This window comes from Pagrus pagrus (genome assembly GCF_965226575.1).
Source record: "Pagrus pagrus genome assembly, chromosome: 6".
NCBI lineage: Eukaryota > Metazoa > Chordata > Actinopteri > Spariformes > Sparidae > Pagrus > Pagrus pagrus.
This window is the reverse complement of record NC_140190.1, coordinates 21,424,741-21,443,088: the sequence shown is the minus strand read 5'-3', so window position 1 is coordinate 21,443,088 and position 18,348 is coordinate 21,424,741. Positions and strand designations below refer to the sequence as shown.

General features: G+C 38.2%; 2 protein-coding genes across 2 annotated transcripts; one reads left to right on the top strand and one right to left on the bottom strand.

Moving 5' to 3' along the window:
• Nucleotides 1–209: 209 nt before the first annotated feature.
• On the top strand, nucleotides 210–1,307 carry LOC311258098 (N-acetyllactosaminide beta-1,3-N-acetylglucosaminyltransferase 3-like; the record flags this gene model as incomplete). The annotated part of the gene is made up of 1 exon (XM_084354146.1): nucleotides 210–1,307. One exon carries the CDS (start codon nucleotides 210–212, stop codon nucleotides 1,305–1,307), a length of 1,098 nt encoding a protein of 365 aa, XP_084210272.1.
• Nucleotides 1,308–2,215: 908 nt separating this feature from the next.
• On the bottom strand, nucleotides 2,216–18,000 carry jak3 (Janus kinase 3 (a protein tyrosine kinase, leukocyte)). Its single transcript, XM_084355427.1, has 24 exons — nucleotides 17,920–18,000; nucleotides 16,010–16,219; nucleotides 15,693–15,810; nucleotides 15,161–15,278; nucleotides 14,479–14,624; nucleotides 14,057–14,357; nucleotides 12,675–12,794; nucleotides 12,397–12,554; nucleotides 12,199–12,310; nucleotides 11,594–11,774; nucleotides 10,736–10,860; nucleotides 10,342–10,473; nucleotides 10,160–10,247; nucleotides 9,729–9,853; nucleotides 8,551–8,689; nucleotides 8,193–8,344; nucleotides 7,548–7,698; nucleotides 6,393–6,520; nucleotides 5,835–6,024; nucleotides 4,854–4,978; nucleotides 4,224–4,396; nucleotides 3,630–3,747; nucleotides 3,412–3,525; nucleotides 2,216–2,862 (listed from the first exon to the last, which is right to left on the bottom strand). Exons 2-24 carry the CDS (start codon nucleotides 16,206–16,208, stop codon nucleotides 2,743–2,745), a joined length of 3,333 nt encoding a protein of 1,110 aa, XP_084211553.1. The 5' UTR covers nucleotides 16,209–16,219; nucleotides 17,920–18,000; the 3' UTR covers nucleotides 2,216–2,742.
• Nucleotides 18,001–18,348: the final 348 nt, after the last annotated feature.

Below are 18,348 nucleotides of genomic sequence, written 5' to 3'. Positions count from 1 at the left end.
AAACGGTAGTTATCCTTTAATGTGTCTTAAAAATAACCAAGGTTTATTTACCTGAAACCCTCAGTACTTTAGGAACTAAATACTCCTCAATATGTTAAATTTATTTCTGACTAAGATGTGTTGATGAGAAAACTGATTTTTCTTTTCGCTGCAGAGATTTGATGATGAGAAAAGGAACTTTCTTGTTGCTTTTGGGAACTGGAGGATTTATGGTATTTTACCTCCATAAAGAGGTTGAAGACATCTTCAGGGTCCAATATGTGAAAAAAGACGATGGTCACATGATGCCATCCACCAAAAACAGCTCCTATGTGTACTCCTGGCCAAGATGTCAACAAAACACGTCTGTGGCCAACGTCACCGGCTTCAACTCTCTTCCTCTTAATATAAAAGACTTTCTGTACTATCGACACTGTCGCCATTTCCCAATGCTTTTGGACATTCCTGACAAATGTGGAGGAGCTGAGAAATCAGCAGAAGTCTTCCTTCTTCTGGTCATTAAAAGCACTCCTGTGAACTCCGACCGCAGAGAGGTGCTGCGCAAAACCTGGGCTAAAGAGAGGTTACACAATGGTGTGTGGATCCGGAGGATCTTCATCTCAGGAACAATGGATTCTGGTTTTGAGAAAGAAAGACTGAACAAACTACTGGAGTTTGAGCAACGTGAGCACAATGATATCCTCCAGTGGGACTTTAGAGACACATTCTACAACCTCACCTTGAAGCAGATACTCTTCCTGGAATGGATGGAGAGAAACTGTCCAAACGCTTCCTTCCTGCTCTTTGGGGATGATGATGTCTTTGCCAACACAGACAACATGGTCAAGTATCTCCAGAGCCTCAATGACAATAATGGAAGGAAGCATCTCTATACTGGCCGTCTAAGGCAAGATACAGGGCCAATTAGATCATCTAGGAGCAAGTATTTTATCCCAGTACCGGTATATAAGTCAGAATCATATCCCCCCTACTGTGGTGGTGGAGGCTTCCTCTTGTCTGGTTATTCAGCTTCGGTCATATACAGTATGTCTCAGTCCATCACCATTCTTCCCATTGATGATGTTTACATGGGGATGTGTCTGGCCAAAGCAGGACTCGGTCCTGTTTCCCACAAGGGTGTGAAGATAGCAGGACTACGCCTTCCCTCCACACTAGATAGATACGACCCTTGCTTTTATAAATACATTTTAGTCGCACACAGATTCCTTCCAGCTCAAATCGATCTTATGTGGCACAAATTACACGATCCCCATCTTAAATGTGGCGTGATGAAATGGTTTATTAGCTTACTTGTGTTGTATACCTAATACCTTATCTAAAAGGTAGAGCACTCAGGCTGCTTTTGAAGAATAAAATCAATCATTTGTTAATGACAGTAATGTTGTTGGTTGGTTGTTATTGGTTACAATCAGAAGAACAATGTACACAGCAAGTGTTATAATGTGTGTCATGGTCAGTGGATTACAAATACAAAATGGTAGATCCTGACTTTAAGTGGACATATGCTTTTTGGAGTTTATACAGTGGGCTTTAAGGTCAAAACACAACAACACCTGAGTGTGTTTTATGAAATGTTGTGTTTTGAACTTCAGGGCCACCGTAGATTTCCCTTTTCTTTAGTGTGTTGTGTACGTTTTTGTGCATGTATAACATCTGAACATCTGAATAGAAAACATTTGCTTATTTGGGGTCAAAAATGGTGTTGACTTGTCTACAGTATATCACCAGCTATTGGAAACTTTTGCTTTATTTGCAGCTGTGAAATATACATGTCTTTAATCAAAATCAAAAAGATGATCAGATCTGGGAACTGCATCAAAACTGACTCATACATAGATACCAGCCACCAAAATAGGCCTGATTTAAAAAAAAAAAATCCAGATCCATACATTAATCCCTGAGAAATGAACGTGAATGTGAAAAATGCCCTATCTCACTATGTTAAAAAAAAGTTAGGAAAGAAATTCCTAGATCTGTGCCTTTGATCTGAATCTGCAGATCCCTCAGAAGTTTTTGTGTAATCCTCCTGACAAACAAACCAACAAACCAACAGACAGGTGAAAACATATCCCCTTGGAAGAGGTCATAAAAATACAACCAGTATTCAAAAACTATGGCCAAGACATCTCAAAGTGACTTCACATTTTAGTCATTGTCTTGACAAAACATTTATTCATGATTTTGATTCAGCCATGTGTTTTAAACACATCAGCATTTCATTTTTTGGAGACACAAATGTAAAATTCACATATGTCATCCAACACATCCTTTGCATTGCGCATTCCAATGTGCCTTACATTTTCTAGCTTATACTGTATCTTAATTTGTTATAATAATGGCATGAGCAATGAGTTGTAGTTGAATATCTTTTAATTAATTTGACAAAAATAACTTAAATGAGGGCTTTGCGCATTTAAACAGTTTTTCCTCTTACACATGTTATGACTGTAATTGACTACAAGTTACCACAATAAAATGAGCCACACTAAGATCTTACATAGGACACAGTTGGACTAAAAGTGTATTTAGCGATAGATTGTACACATGTACTCATAGAACTGAAGTTACATCCAGGTAACTTCTATTTTTCATCTGCCTTTTGTTGACCTCTTTCCTGGTGAGGCAGGAATTTACATCAAATCTGCTTGTTTGTAAATGATACTGGTAACAAAAACAGCTTTCTCAGATCTCTCTGTAAACTGAATTTTGAACTTTAACCATGAGACACAACAAGGCTCCTTGTTAGCCTTTCAGGTTCTCTCTCTCGTCCTGCATGATGGTTTCAATTTGGTTTCCCAGGCTGGAGAAATACGGCCGCTCCTCAGAGTTGAACCCCCAGCACTCCTTCATCATACCGTACACCTGGTGTTACAATGAGAAAAAACATAAAAATCTTCTGAGCAACCCGATCTTGACACAACTTTACACTTTTAAATTGCATGCAGTGCAACTGCCTAAGTTCAATTTTGCATGCAGCTTATATACCTCTGTGGAGAGCAGATACATTGTCAGGTGTCCTTCAGTTATGGTAACAAAAATAAATATGTGATGGTCGCAGTTTGGGTTAGGTTTAGGAAAAGATGACATAAGTTATATACGTTACATCTGTTATATTATGGACTAAGGCCTAAGGGGGTTTATGTGTAGCAATGCCGTCATGCAAAGATCTATGTTACGTCACGTGGGAAAAAAGATTTCAGATGGGCATCGGAAAATAGAATTTTGACTCTTAAACATTCAAACTTTGACCAAAATTTTAATTTCCGGATTCGAATCAGAAAAAAGGAATTACTACTGGAGGAAAAAAATACATAGTAATCGACCTGCCCTTTAGGGTATTTACAATCGAGATCAGAGACTTCCAAAAAGGTTCCTGTTTTTCAGGAAACAACCCACATAGAATGAACATACCTTGGGTGGGCAGTTTGGAGGAGAGGGTAACCTCCAGTCAGTCTTCAGAATATTTGCCAGATGCACTGAAATGGATGGACCCTGCACATTGTGTCCAATCTCCTGCATGTATAGCTAAAACAGTGAAACCACAATGGTGTTAACAGTACCGTTACACAATTATTGATAGTTTAAAGACATTGTCCCTCCATATACATATCAATAGTAAACCTTCTTACTCTCTTTGGGTTGGAGTTCATGTCGCAGTAGGAGAAGAGCTCGTGAAGAACGACGCCAAAACTCCAGACATCTGACTTGTGGGAGAATTTGGACTCGCTGATGGACTCTGGAGCGTACCTGCAATTAGATGAGCATTGTTTGGTCAGGAACTGAACTCAAGATAATCTTCATTTAAAGGATGGCTACTTATCAGAGCAAAATCACACAGTAATCACCATATTCTCTGACTTTAGATCTTTGATTATGTCCTATTTCCTACTGGCTGGCTTTATCCAAAACATTTGTTTCTGTATTATCAGATAGAAAATTTGACGTTTTGGGAAATACACTTATGTGATTTCTGCTGCAGAGGTATAGATGAGAAGATTGACACCACTATTGTATCTGTATGTTAAGTATGAGGCTACAGACAGTAGCTAGATGGCTAGCTTAGTTTAGTGCAAAGACTGGAAACAGGAGGAAACAGGAGGCTTCCACACAACCCGCCACAACAATTTTTGCAGCAGGGTCCACAAACTGCAGAAAGTTACAAATTTCTGCTTTAACACCTTTGATTTAAGAGTATCTTAGGTTTCAAACATGAGGTAAGCTACCAGAAAATGGGGCTCTCTCCAGGCTGAGTGACTCGGTAGTACTCCTTGTCGAAAGGAATAATCTTGGTCAGCCCAAAGTCGGCAATTTTCACCAGCGTGTCACTGGCCACAAGGATGTTTCTGGCTGCGAGGTCTCTGTGCACATAACGCAGGGACTGCAGGTACTCCATCCCCTGGGGAAATGTGAAACAGCAAAAAAAAAGAAAATGAAATACATTTGACCCTTGGTATTATCTTACAGTGAAAATGAAGTTAAAAAAATAAAGGGTCATCTCACAGAGAGCTATCTTTGTTGTATATTTCAGAAGAATAAAACAATTTATTTTTTTTGACGCATGCATGGAAGGCTATAACATGTGAGGTGGTTCTGATTCCTGATTGCCAAAACAATCTTCTTTTCCTTCAGGATTCAGTCCAAATTCTCGCCAGATATCTCCCAAATAAACACTAATAAATAAATGCAGTAGAGTTACTTTCCTGCAGAAATTTCTGTTACTGTTTTTCCGGGAGGAATTACCTCTATCTTTTTCTTGAGGATTCCTCTCAGTGATTGTTTTTGTGAGGGACAAATTTGAATGTATTTTTCACCCAATAATGAAATGTTTAGCTCATATGTTTTACTCTTCTTACCTTACAGATCTGAGAAGCAAAAAGCAGCATCCGCCTGGTGTTGACGTTATGTCGGTTACTATCCAAGTAGCCAATGAGGCTGCCGTAGGGGAGGTACTCCATCACCAGACTCATGCTGAGGCGACCTGTGAACGGGCAAACATTAAAATCGTTCAGCAGAGGAAAACCTTTTTAAACTGAGAAGATGCTCCACATCATCTCTCATTTCTTGAATCGGTCACAAGTCACTCTGGACAATGGTGTCAGCTAAAGACTCAGATCATGCAGGGGAGATCATGAAATACACATAGTGTATTTTTAAGAAAGCACCGTAGGAAACATACAAATACATGGCCACCTTAAAAAGCAAATGTTAAACAAACTAGCACTGAAGAGTAATGAGTACTGGCCACGCATATAAACATTGCAGTTTTGCAGTTCAAAGAATCATGCACATGAGTCAAGGTGCATGCAGCCTGTTGCCTATTATTGGGGCGGAGCTGGAGCTGTACCTCCTGGCGGTGAAGTTATGCATCATCTCGGACAATGTCTCCCACTCACTTCATGATGAGCTGGTCAAACGCAGGAGCACATTCAGTCAAATACTCTAGACTGGCACCTGAACTTATTACTCCCTGTTAACAGCCATAACTCCATAATAATTTCTGATAATATAACTTGTACATTTTTTTTGCAATTGTTACAGTCAAGATCAGTTGGACATTTTATCATCTTATCTTTTAAGTTCATTAGAAAACATGAGTAGATTTATCTCAGTGATTTATTGGGTTTTACAGGATGCGTATTTATGGGGAGGAGTATTTATTACTCACTTATATTAAAACGTGAGGTCGGACACATACTAACAGCAATGGAAAATTGCCGATCAGAGAACATGAAATTTAAAATAGGAAATAAGAACTAAAATCTAAGCAGTGTAACAATTTTGTTCCTGAACTGGAGTTGATTATTTTAATGAGCTACAGTGAGTTTCTTTATTACCCGCGCTGTAGCAGACTCCTCTGTATTTGACGATGTAGTCGCAGTGGAAAACACTGAGGGTGTTGACCTCCTTCTTGAAGTCCTCCAGGGTCGACTGCTTGTTGGGCTGCAGCTTCTTCACAGCCACCAGCTCGCCCGTGTGATCGCCCAGTGGGTCGTAACGGCAAAGTTCAACGCTGCCAAAGTTTCCCTGGAAAGATTTTGTGGCAGTCAGTCAGTCAGTCAGGGTACACATAAAACGGAGGTTTGTTGTGAGAAGAGAGAGCTTATCATATAATACTTTTTTCTCATATAATATGATGATGATAGAAGCTTTAATTAATGCTGTCCTCCATAACATCAATACGCTCTGGTCTGATTATTCATCAGTTTGTCCAGTAAACACAATGTTTGGGGCACCACCAATTAACTCTTAATGATAATTCAGGGATTAAATTGAAATGCAGTCAGTTACTGAATACAATTACATTGTACTATTTATAATTAGTTACATATTCATGAGATTATGATCATTAAAGTGCCCATTATGTACATGCTGTCTGTTGAGTGCAGACTTACTTTCCCCAGAAGGGAGATGTAGCGTAAGTGTCTCTCCTCAAACAACGTCTGGTCGTGTTGAGCTGGGCTGAGGGCTCTCCACACAGGGCTCTGTGTGACCGGCTCAGTGGCGTGTAGTATCACATAGTCTGCCACCAAACAAGAAAACTTCACAGTAATGGTTTTTGGTTATCTCTTCTCATTCAGTAGCCAGATTCCTAAGGCACTACCCGTTTTGAGAAAGACTTTCAGGATCAAACAGAAGGGAAATTAACAACCATTAACAAATTAATACAAAGATAAAACACATTTCTAATACACCGTGCTTCAGAATCAAAAGCTGCATGCCTCACAAGTTAAATTATAAATCCAACAAAGAGTTGACTTTTGGCAGTCTTTGCCTGAGTAATTTGCCCTCCACACCAGCAGGTGGTGCTATGAGTCAGCATAAAATGCCAGGCGGTTGAGCTTGGATTGAACAACTAAACTTAAAAAAGGATATTTTTCTACCTGTGAGTCATGCTGTATTTGTTTCTGAATGTTGTGTATTTCTTTGATTAGTATGTTTTGTATCTGGAACTGTGTTTTTTTAGTGAATCATATGTTTGTTAAGTTTTGCCAGGAAATAGCCTCTGTACTTTTCTTTATTTTACAATGACCCATTGAGGAATAATGTAGACACAGTTCACATGAAATCAGAGTGGACAAATAATGCAAATGATAAGTAAATAAATGAACATGCCAATCATTATACTACAATTTGGATCAGATAGTCTGCTAATGCAATTTGTAAACTGTGATTTTGCTGTTCTTTTCTGTACAGCTACATCTATTGCATGTCTGTCCGTCCTGGGAGAGGGATCCCTCCTCTGTGGCTCTTCCTAAGGTTTCTTCCATCTTCTTCCCCCCCATTAAAAGGTTTTTTTTCCCTCAACATGGCAAGTTTTTCCTCACTTGAGTTGGCATGCCTTGTTCCTCAGTTTTGATGTGGCGTATCTCTCCTTCCTATATTCAATATATTGTATTCATATGATCACAATTGATCAGAAGATTTTGGTACAGTTTATCATTTTTTTTTTACTGAAGTAAAGAAACTTCAACTTGATATATTTTTAGATGAGTGGTTTATACTGTCTGTCTCACTATCAGCTGAGTAATGCTACACGTGATCATTACCTGAAGTGATCAGACTGTTGAGCTGACGGAGGATGCTGCGACAGGAAGGTCTGAAGGCTGCACGGTAGTCCATACACTGACTGATGAGATCAGCCAGCTCTGTCCACTGGGAGGAAGGCAGCTGCCGGCAGCTCTCATAAAACTTCCGCTTCTACAGGAAACACATAAGAAGAATGATTCACTATATATTTCCTGCACTTACTATTTATGATTTTAATTGTTTATATGCCTTCTTCTGTTTTTCTTTTTTCTTAGTTTAATTTCTGTGTTTTGGCGAGATCTTTTTAATCATTGCTAAACTTAAAAAATATGCCATCTGACCTGTGATTCCAGAGGGCTTATTCTGTACATTTTGATGTTGGGATAGGGTGAAAATCAATACAATTTCTGCTGTATCTTGATTCAGATGCTCTATAGATGTTGGTTCTTTTAAACACACTGCCCCTTCAGTTTCAGTTTGTTTGAAGGAAGGGTTAGGATGTCCCATCCTAACCCTTCCTTCAATCTATTTTCCCTTTTCAGAACTATAAACAAATGAAGCATATATTAAAGTCACTTGGACTGACGAGCAGCTTATTTAATGGACTTTGATGTTTGATCAGCGCTCAGTGCACAGTTTGACTGATCAGGAATAAGGGGGAGTACCTGCTTCAACTCCAAGCCTTGCAGTGGGTTGTTTCCACTGTTGAAGATTTCCCACACAGTGGCACCAAAGCTCCACTTATCACACTCCAGAGTCAGGTTGTCCGGGGCCTCCAGCACCTCAGGGGCCACCCAGGGGATCCTGTCCAGGATCACTAAACAAACATGCACACAGACATATAAAGGCTAGGTATCAGAATTTAAATGTGTTATACTTTCTTGGTGGATATGAATATAATTTTGTTTATGTTGTAAAGTCTTATTTTAATATTGTATTACTATGCTTGGCTATCTGTTTGTTTCTTTGGTCCATTTTAGTATGGACCTGATGCTGTCAGACATGGTAACCTTTCTTATTTACCATCCTGGCCAAGCGTGACCACACTGATGCCGGGGTCGCTCAGCTTGACGAAAGGAGAGCTGCCCTGTGACGGGTCACCTTCTCTGGCCAGCAGCAGGTTTTTTGCACAGATATTTCCATGAACGATGTTCTTTTCCTCCTGAAAGACAGTTACAGGTTAATGTTGGCTCATTATTGTGTGATTGTCATAGTTTGAGTTTGTGGTTTTGTTGTTTTCTGTTTTATTTTGAAGTTATATCCCTCTGTGTCATGTCTCACTTTCTACTTCCTCCCGTTGTCCATTTTCCCGCCCATTTTGCTCCTCACCTGTGCTCTATCAGTTAATCACCCTTTGTGTATTTAAGTCCTTGTCTTCCCCTTTATCTTTGTCAGGTCATCTGTTTCCCCATGTTAGTCCAATGTCTAGCATCGGCTCCCTGTCTTCTCCTCATGCTTAACCTGCGTTTGCTGCCTGTGTCCTTGTGTTTTGTACTTTGTTTTCGCTGTTGTTCTTGGACTTGGTTTTGCTATGTGTCTTATGTTTCTTCTATGTTTGAATTTTGGATTTTATAGATTTTTTGTGATTAAACCTCACTTTTTTTTCTGTTGTGTGTCTGCCTGTATGTCTTGCGTTTGGGTCCCCTTTGTTAAACCGTGACAGTGGTCATCAGTATCGGCCATTTTGACCAAGTTTCAGACCCAAATTGAATATTGCTTCTGAGGGCGGGTAAATTTTGGTCTTTATAATGGACAAATTATATTTTGGGACTAGTCATGTATTTTAACATCCAAAATCACATCAAACATCACACCCAAATCTACATTTGATATTTGACATGAATAAAGTCACTACAGGTGAATAGGATGACATTTTGAACTCATAGTTATCGCTGTGAAACTTCCCCAGTTGATTATTAATACAATTAATTTCATGGCTACAAGTTTTCTGAAATGTTATGATCAAATATGCAAATTAAGCATTATCTTATTAAAATTAATTGATTTGCATACATTTCCAGAACAGACATTTAAGTTAAAAATAAATACATAAAAATGTGTTTTTGGACTTCCACTTGTGAGAAGAAGAAGTATATGAAAGAAAAATAGCCCACAATTGATCAGTGGACTGGTGTAGACTGGGTCAGTGCCATTACTGTTGTAAGATCTGGTAATTCTCTACCTCAGAAAGTTTCTCTTACCAGAAAGATCAGCACAGACGCGAGCTGTTTGGCTACGTCAAGTTTCCAGCTCACTGACACAGACGTCCCCCTCTTCAAGTAAAGGTCAAGGGCCCCGTACTCGACAAACTCCTGCACCATGATGTCTGTAAGGCACAGCGAGGTTTGTTTCTACAGCTGTACTTCAAACCAAACACAGAGACACAAACGCTCGCCCACAGACGAGGGACTGAGTCGGGGTCACATTAGGATTTCATGTGAAGATAGTTATTTTGCTCAATATGAAGAGAATAATCACAAATATTTACATTTGCGCAACATTATTCACAGAACATTAACACATCTAGAAAACATCAAGCACACTGGCTTCTTGACGCTGATGAGAAAAACAGTCATCAAACTAGCAAATTAAAGGATAGTCTGGAAGAAGCTGCAGTTTGGCTTCAACTCACTTTTTACTCTGTGAACACTAACACCATATACATGAAGGAGGTGTTTGTGAGAAATCTGACTCATCAAGCTGGCAGCTTCAAAGAATGACTAAGAAAAAGGCAGAGACAAGACAACAACATGAGTTAGATGACAAACATTTGAAAAACAAAATACAACAGTAATTCAATCAGAAGAAACCCACCTCCCAGCAGTTTTTGTGAGCGACATCAAGCTCTTTCAGGAAAACTTCGGTCACGTGTTTCTTCCCATCATGAATCTCTATTTTGTAGCCTTTGAAATTTCGAGTGAAGGATCCCTGACCGAGGCTTTCATCCTTACAGGAAAAATACATACAGAAACTACATTAAAGTGTTCTCCATCATAAAGAACATTTTAGCTTTGAAGTACCTTTTTATATTAGTTTGACTTGAGTACCATGGTAGCAGCATTTCTCGTGTAATAGTCATGGTAATGTAGGATTAGTTGTAGCAACAGAGGTGATAGTGCAGGAGGAGGAACTAGTAAGAAAAATAATGTGGAAGAAGACCAGTAGTGGTACTATAGTATTAGGTCTGGTCCAGTTTGAGTTATCTTACCCATTTCAGGTCTTCATATTTGATCATGTGGAACTGGATGTGACTGAATTTGTTCCTTTCAGGTGTCGGTGACCCCTGAGCTTCTACAGCGCTGCTGTTGCTTATGATGATCAGATTTGTGAGCTCTGTAGGAATAGCAGAGGACGTTTTTATTGCTATACAGTCCATGACGGTTGCAAATATGACAGGCACGTATCTCAGTTCAACAAAGAAATGGTGTTTTTTAGGTTGTTGCATTATTATAAATGAGTGACCACAAGTTAATTTATATATCCAGTTTTGTAAAAACTACCCAAAAGTCATACACAAGTATAAAGATATTGTGCTAACAGATTACTTTGGTAAAGTGAATGTCTTTAGTACTTGAGTAAAAGTCTCAAAGTGTCTGATATTAAATTTACTTAACACGACATACAGTACTATCATATGTGGACACTAGTGTGGATGTAAACACTTATTTAAATTCTCTTGATATGGACAAATTTGGATTTTATTTGCTACACAAGACTTTGCAGTGAAGCTACCAGTGTTTTTTTGCTCATTCTGGTGAACTCTGTAGAAAGAAGATGACAGTGGTGAACTGAAGTAAACGTTGTTTTAGTGCTGTATGTTACTATACCACCAGACTATAGAGCAGCTTCTTTCCTCAGGCTGTGAGATCCCTCAGATCATCCTTACAACACCATGAAAAATAGTTTTATACTGTTATAACTTATCCAGCTCAGATAAGCTGGAATCCAACCCGGCGACAGGCATTAAAAATATATATAAAAAATATAATCAGTTTTTAACACAGTATTAACCAGTAAATCTGATCTGAGTTTTTCATTTTGCACATACTGCAGATGAGAAACACACCTTGGGGTCGGGGTGGACAGCAGCGGGCCAACTTGACAGGTACTTCAGCCAGTAACAGCTTGTTGTGTTGGTAATGGCTGGTGAGCTCTCTCAGGCTGGAAAATGTTTTCTGGACACCAGGAAGACTGAACTGCTGATTCTTAATAATTAGACAGTCTTTATAATCAAGTCCAAGGGGAGTCTGTAAAAAAAAAAAAAAAAAGGTACATAAAACCTTTACAGCACTGAAAAGGCTGTTGGAAGAAGATTCTGGAGTAGACTTCAGAAAACAGACTACACACAAATCTGAGTGACATGGTAATGACTTTTGAACAAATTGGAGTGTGCAGATACTTCTCTCACAAGTTTGTTTTTGATCAGAAACAGCGTTCATAAAAACGAGTGTATCATCTGCATAGAGTTAAACTTTTATGATTGCAACTGAGTCTTGTGATTTACACATACTTTTAAAATTCATACATTACATTGTCACATTCTTATCAATTATGGGGCATCTTTTTTGTGCTCACCTCCCTAAAGTAAAAATAAAAATGTGCACAGACATAATTAATAAATTACTCTTCAAAGAAAAAAGCCCATTGTGTTGCTTTAACAGGAATCTTTACCTGAACACAAACAGTGAGGAAGAAGTTGTCATAGTTCTTGGGACTCTGCCGAATAAGGAACGTGCCACCTTTAAAACCTGACTTTTTCAGCTTGTTGACGGCAAACTCTGATCTGATCAAACAAGATATGAAGGAAACATCTAAAACAGCTGCATGTGAATGGTGTCACTGGATTCAGTTTTAATCAAACTGACTCACGTGATTGGGCCATGACAATGGTTTTTGATCCCTTCCAAAAGACTTGGAGGAGCAATGTCTTGGCAGAAGTAGTGGCTTGAGTCTGTGGTCAGTCTGAAGTAGCCGTCAACAAGTGACACAAATGAAAGTGCATACTTGAGACTCTGGAACTTGGCTTCCTGTTGAGCAAACCAAGGATAAATAAACATGCATGTGTTAGATCAAATCATAGCAGGAACATTGTCAATAAACAGAAAACAATGATTGGGGAAGTGTTGATTATAAGATCCCTCCCCTACCAAGCATCTGTCATCTTTGCGTGTTATTGTCACCATCCTGCTGTCTTGTGGAGCCTGCTCATGGCAAGCCCTTTTTATACTGATGTCGATGATATCTTTGAAATCACAGAATGTCTGCCACTGCAACAGAAAAAAGAAGAAGAGAGGTCTATTAATTCATGGGTGGGGATATGACCAGTGGAGCTTGGATGGCTACATTTGGATGTTTTCTGAAGGGCCAAATAAAGTCATCATAAATGCAGAGCTCAGAGAGTTTTACAAAGACAAAGTGAGCTACAGCTAAACAATTAAGACCGTATCACAAGACAATGCAATGCAGGTTACAAGCAAAGCAAAATTGAGAACACAAGACAAGACTCAGTGTGGGAAGCTCAAATGTCGTACTGCTGTGTTTCATGTGTTGTGCATTAGGAGCTTTCCACCTTTACTCTCCTCCATGTTACGTCACACTCAGGGATCGACGCATCTCGACTGGCAGGACGGCGGCGAGCGGAGCAAGCTACTGCTAGTGTGAGTAGTTCAAAAACCTTTTTAGTAAACTCTGTGTACACAAACAATGTTCTCAATGCTCATGTTCATGTGTAGAGACCCTGGTGATACTACGAGCAAAGTTTCATGTTGTGTCAAGTCTTCTTAGTGTTTTAAAAATAGCGATTTTGCTGCTGCCGCAATGTTGCCCCTAGCACGCCATTGAAAATGATTTTGACCCAAAAATGAAAATACGGTAAATCTTAAAAGTGGCTTTTTCGTCGTAATTATGATTTTACACAAAGGTTTGACTCAGGTTCCTTCACAAAAAAAGCCTGGTTGCATTTTGGCAAGAGTTTCACTTTAAGGATTTTTCAACAACTGAAAAGACATTCGATGGGGAAATTCTGGATGGAAATCTAAAACTAAAATAAATAAAGTAATTCTAATAATCATTGCACATCTTAGACACATTTATTTGAGCATGGAAGTGAAACACAGTCAATGTAATCAAATGGTAATCTCAGCTGGGAAGTTGTTGAATGCCAACGTTCGTTTTCAGTTGCTGATCAACTGGGACGTGGTAAAAAGATAATGATTTGTGGGATTACCTATTTTTTAAATGATTTACAGCCCAGAATAAAGCAGCATAACATTATCCTAGCATTTTAACGTCAGAGGAAAATGGCTGCTGTTTGAATATGGTCTGTTGATGTATGAACTAGCAGACCTACGTCAATCAGCTGAGCTGAGCTGATCAGATCCTTAGTACTTTCCATGTAATGAGATAACAAAACAAAGCAGAAGAAGCATGGCTACGCAGATTCTTTTTAAATAAGAGCGCTCAGGTAATCTAATAGAATGACTAGCTCACCACTATGCCCCATTTCTACTCAAACTTGAGTTGTTCTTACCAGGGCACCATCAGGATGACTTCCGCTGGTTTGAATTCCAGTTCCTCCAGTGACCCGAACAAGAGAGAAAGCTGAATTCGAGTGAGAGGCAGACACATTCACTCGGTAGGTTTCGTTTCCCAAAGAAGGTTCGATGCCAGTCAGTTCAATCAGGTACCTGAGCTTCAAGCTGCACTCATCTACTGAGCAGTTGCCAAGCTTCTTTAAGAAACGCTTGAGGGTGTTTCTGATTCGGTAACGGTCCAGGCGGTTTCGTTTCTGGATCTCATGGCGATGTGACTTTGGAAGGCATGATTTGTAGCTGAAAGAGTAGGAAGAGTATAGTTATTCTGTTTATGATAGAAGAAAATGTATTGGTTGTTTAAACTTTAATTGGTGAGGTCTAGTTTGGATAAAATGAAACACAATCCAAATGTAAATACCTGACAGTCTTGCAGAGCTCTTTTACACTCTGATGGCGCTCTTTAGCCATTCTCCATAAGTCCAACACTGCAAGGCCAAGGCATTCCTCTTGGGCACTCAAAGGTGGAGACACTCCTGCCTCACTAGCAATGAAGTCGGTTCGCAGCTATGAATCAAAAAAAAATCAGTGATCGATATAGTCTTTATTAAATGGTACATTTAAAGTTAATTCAACCTAAGTTAATAGTGATTTTACTGCTAATTTTTATTGCTTATAAACATTAAACATATAAACCACTTACTAAGTTACCCATGGAAATTTTTCTGGTGTTTTACTGTTTGCCATCAGATTAAAAAAGTGACACTGGTTGCATCTTGAAGCACCAAACATTTTGAGATATTGGGATAAGTAATAGAGAACAATGAGAATGTTTGCCAGAAAGGACTAGGTGGGTAGGATGAGTCAATAATTCAGTAATATGAAAATAACATCAGACCTTTTTCTCCCTTGACATGATGATTCTTTGTTTTGTATAGGAGTTCAGGAGTTGTCAAAATTACATAATACTATAAGAGTATTGTAGATTTACATCAAATAAATTCTGAATACACATTGTTTTGAATTCAAATAAAATGTACTTTGAAATGATGTTACTCAATGAGGCAATAAATTACATTTTTTGAAGTATTTTATACTTTTACCTGAGCAAAGAGATACTCAATGACACTGTAGTCAAGCACTGGAGTGAATCTGCCTCGGGTCAGACTGTAGCGGTATGATGTTCTCGGTCCTTGTCCAAACCAGTTTCCAAAGAAAAACCTGCAAACCAAAAATGAAGTCTATTGTTGATCATAGAATGACATTATTACCAGGAACAAAGTTAACTTCTAGGAATATGTATATTCACTGTTTGACGAAGATAACTTCTTAGAATAGGCATATATACTTTTTAACATGCTGTGTGCTTTCTGTAAGATCAAGATCAAACAACAAGAATATTTCTTTGGCTTTGGGATAAGTACTAGAGAACAAGCTTCCTCTACAAACAAAGGATGACAATCAGTCTTTTTTCATTCAAATGTTTCTAAAAATATACTTTATTTCTCTTAATGTCTCTTTTTTTTTTATTTACAGGTTACCTTTTTACATCCCATTTCATAAAATAATGAAGTGATATACTTCTTGAGATAAATGAGTGAATGCACGATTATTATAGTTTTCTTTTTCACCTACCGGACTCTAAAGTGGACCAGTAAGTTTTCTTCTGTGTTGAACATGTGTGATGGAGGATACCAAAATGACAGATCGTCTGATGCCAAACCAAAAAGACTTTGGTACACTGGTAAGATTCCTGGAAAAAGAGACCACATACAGTATATCATCATAGCATGACTGACCAGTTGATGCTTTAATTAGCAATACGATGTATCCACACTTGCAAATTTAAGAAACTCGGAGAAATGTTAAATATGTTTTTGAAATATATAATAGGGTGCAGTTTATTTTATACAGCCTTCAGTCAGTCTCATGACCATCCAGTGAAATCTTACCACATTTTTTGCCCACTTGGATGCAGACATTTTCAGCAGAGATCTGTCCACACAAAATATGTATTGTTGTTGCCTCCTTTGTGGTTGGGAGGAAGTAGAGGTGTACTTGTAAACTGGGACCAGTGCTTGAACTGGACCTCTGGCTGCCTCCCCGGTCTCTGATCACCAGAGGGGCCGACTCCTCTTCACTGAGATCCATCGCTACTTCTTCTAGATTAAGCAGACATAATTTCAGCAGTTTCAAATGCAAATTAAGTTGTTGGATATTTGAGGTATTGCACTTGATCCATTGCTTGATTTTATAAAAAAAAAAAAATCAGTAGTCTGACAAATATTTATACAATGGTAAAAAATGCATGCTGCATATGCAGAGGGAACTTTTTATAGACATATGGAAGCACTAATGGAGGTAATTAGGAACACTGGGAATGACGCTGAATACTGTCTGTGTAAGGTGAATTTATACACAACTCATGTTTAGTTTTATTTTGATAGGTTTGTATTATTTACGTTGGTTATTTTTTTTATGTTGTTGCACTCCAATAAATGTGTGCGGTTTGCAGCTCTTCACTGTTTTAACACCACTGTAGCTGATTTTGCTTTGGCTTCAAATCAAATATAGTAAAACTTTACTTTCTAAAATAACTATCAGTAAGAAGATTGCTATTGGCTTCTAATGTAGCCACAGTAGCCATTAGCTAGTTACAATATTCTGTGTTTCTTATTTTCTTACTTTCTGATTATTTGATTCAGATTTTGTTTATTTATTTGTGGAAAAGCCAACAATAAATCTCCATCCTTCTGTTCTCTTGTTATGTTTCCAAAAGATATTGATATCTTTGACTCAAGTAAAAGGTCTCAATAAAAAGTAACAATGCATATTTTATAAGGTGATGTTTTACCAACCAATTTTTTTTATCTGAAAAGTAACTAGTAACTATAGCTGTCAATGAAGTGGAATAAAAAGCACAATATATTCTCTGTGATACATATGTGCTGAAGCAGAAGTATAAAGTATAGCAGGAAACAGTAATACGCACTATTTAAGCACAGTAATTAAGTAAATGTACTTGGTTACATTCCAACACCGACGAATGTACACATTCATTCAAACCAATTGAGTGATTCATTTTATTTTTCATTATCTAGCTATCCTCCTGAGTTTGCTAAACTGATACAAATTCATGTAGTTTTTGTTGTAGATCTTTCTCACAGCCTACGTCTGCAGTTACTGAGATAAGGGCATGAAAAGGACGAGTGATTCAGAGTAATTTTCCACACCACAACTTTACCAGCAAGCCTCAACTCAGAGTGTTACTGTAAAAAGATATTCGATTTTTAAGAAACATTTATTTACATTTACATTTATACATTAAGATGTAAATGTCATTGTTGTTTGAGTACAGAATTGTGTATATTTGTAAACTTCAGTTTATATGTACAACGACTGACTGGCTGATGTTCTAAAGTGCATGTGTGGGGATTCCCGTCATATCAGACGAAACAGCTTGCCATGTTCAAGATCAAGAACACAGTATGTGAAATAAATAATACTGTGTAATAATAACACATAACATTGTTTCACATTTCCTTGCTTACTTTGATAACAATATGGATCTGATTACGTTCACTTGGTAGATGATCATTAACATAAACAATATTTAAATGACAATTATCACTACAATCCATCACATGTACAACCAACGCTTTATAAAAGAGTTGGGAACATCAAGTCCCCTGTCATGGCAGAAGCTACAGAAGAAGCTAAAACACGTCCACAGTTTATTGTGGGTGTCCTCGAAATAAAATGAAACATATCTGAACTGCACAACAGCTTCAAGCTTACAGATTTTAGAGTTAAAAGTCAACATTTTGTGTTATTGAAGGTATTTGTTGGAGTGGAGTGTTACCTTTACATTTGTACGGCAGATGTCGTCAACTCGATCATTTGTTCCTGTAAACCAGAACTGTGTGGTGTGTGTGTGTGTGTGTGTGTTGACAGGAAGTTAAATAGGATTTCCTGATTTCGACAAGCAAATGCGACACCATCGACAGTTTCTTGTCATCTCTGACTGAACTGACACAATAAGTAAACAGTGAAATGTGGAACCCCTCACTTTTCATAACTATTGCATTCTGAAAGTGGTACACATTGTGCCAGTGTTCACACAGTTCTGCTGATTAAATGAGGAGCCTCATCACAAAATATGACTTGGGTTGTTTCATAAATGGAATGATGTGTGCTCTTTCATAGATAATGTAGCAGCAGTTCAGTTATTTTTTGAATATATACAGTATATATATATTATTTCATCTTAATCTTTGCTTCCAAGGGAAAT

What these genes read in the sequence shown, in the direction of transcription:
- jak3 (XM_084355427.1), bottom strand. Translation starts at nt 16,208, where the DNA reads ATGGATCTCAGTGAAGAGGAGTCGGCCCCTCTGGTGATCAGAGACCGG. An exon ending in AAGGCTTGGAGTTGAAGCAG is followed by an intron (nt 7,699 to 8,192) that starts GTACTCCCCCTT and finishes TGTTTCCTGTAG; the next exon opens with AAGCGGAAGTTTTATGAGAG. An exon ending in CAACAGTCTGATCACTTCAG is followed by an intron (nt 6,521 to 7,547) that starts GTAATGATCACG and finishes GTTTGGTGGCAG; the next exon opens with ACTATGTGATACTACACGCC.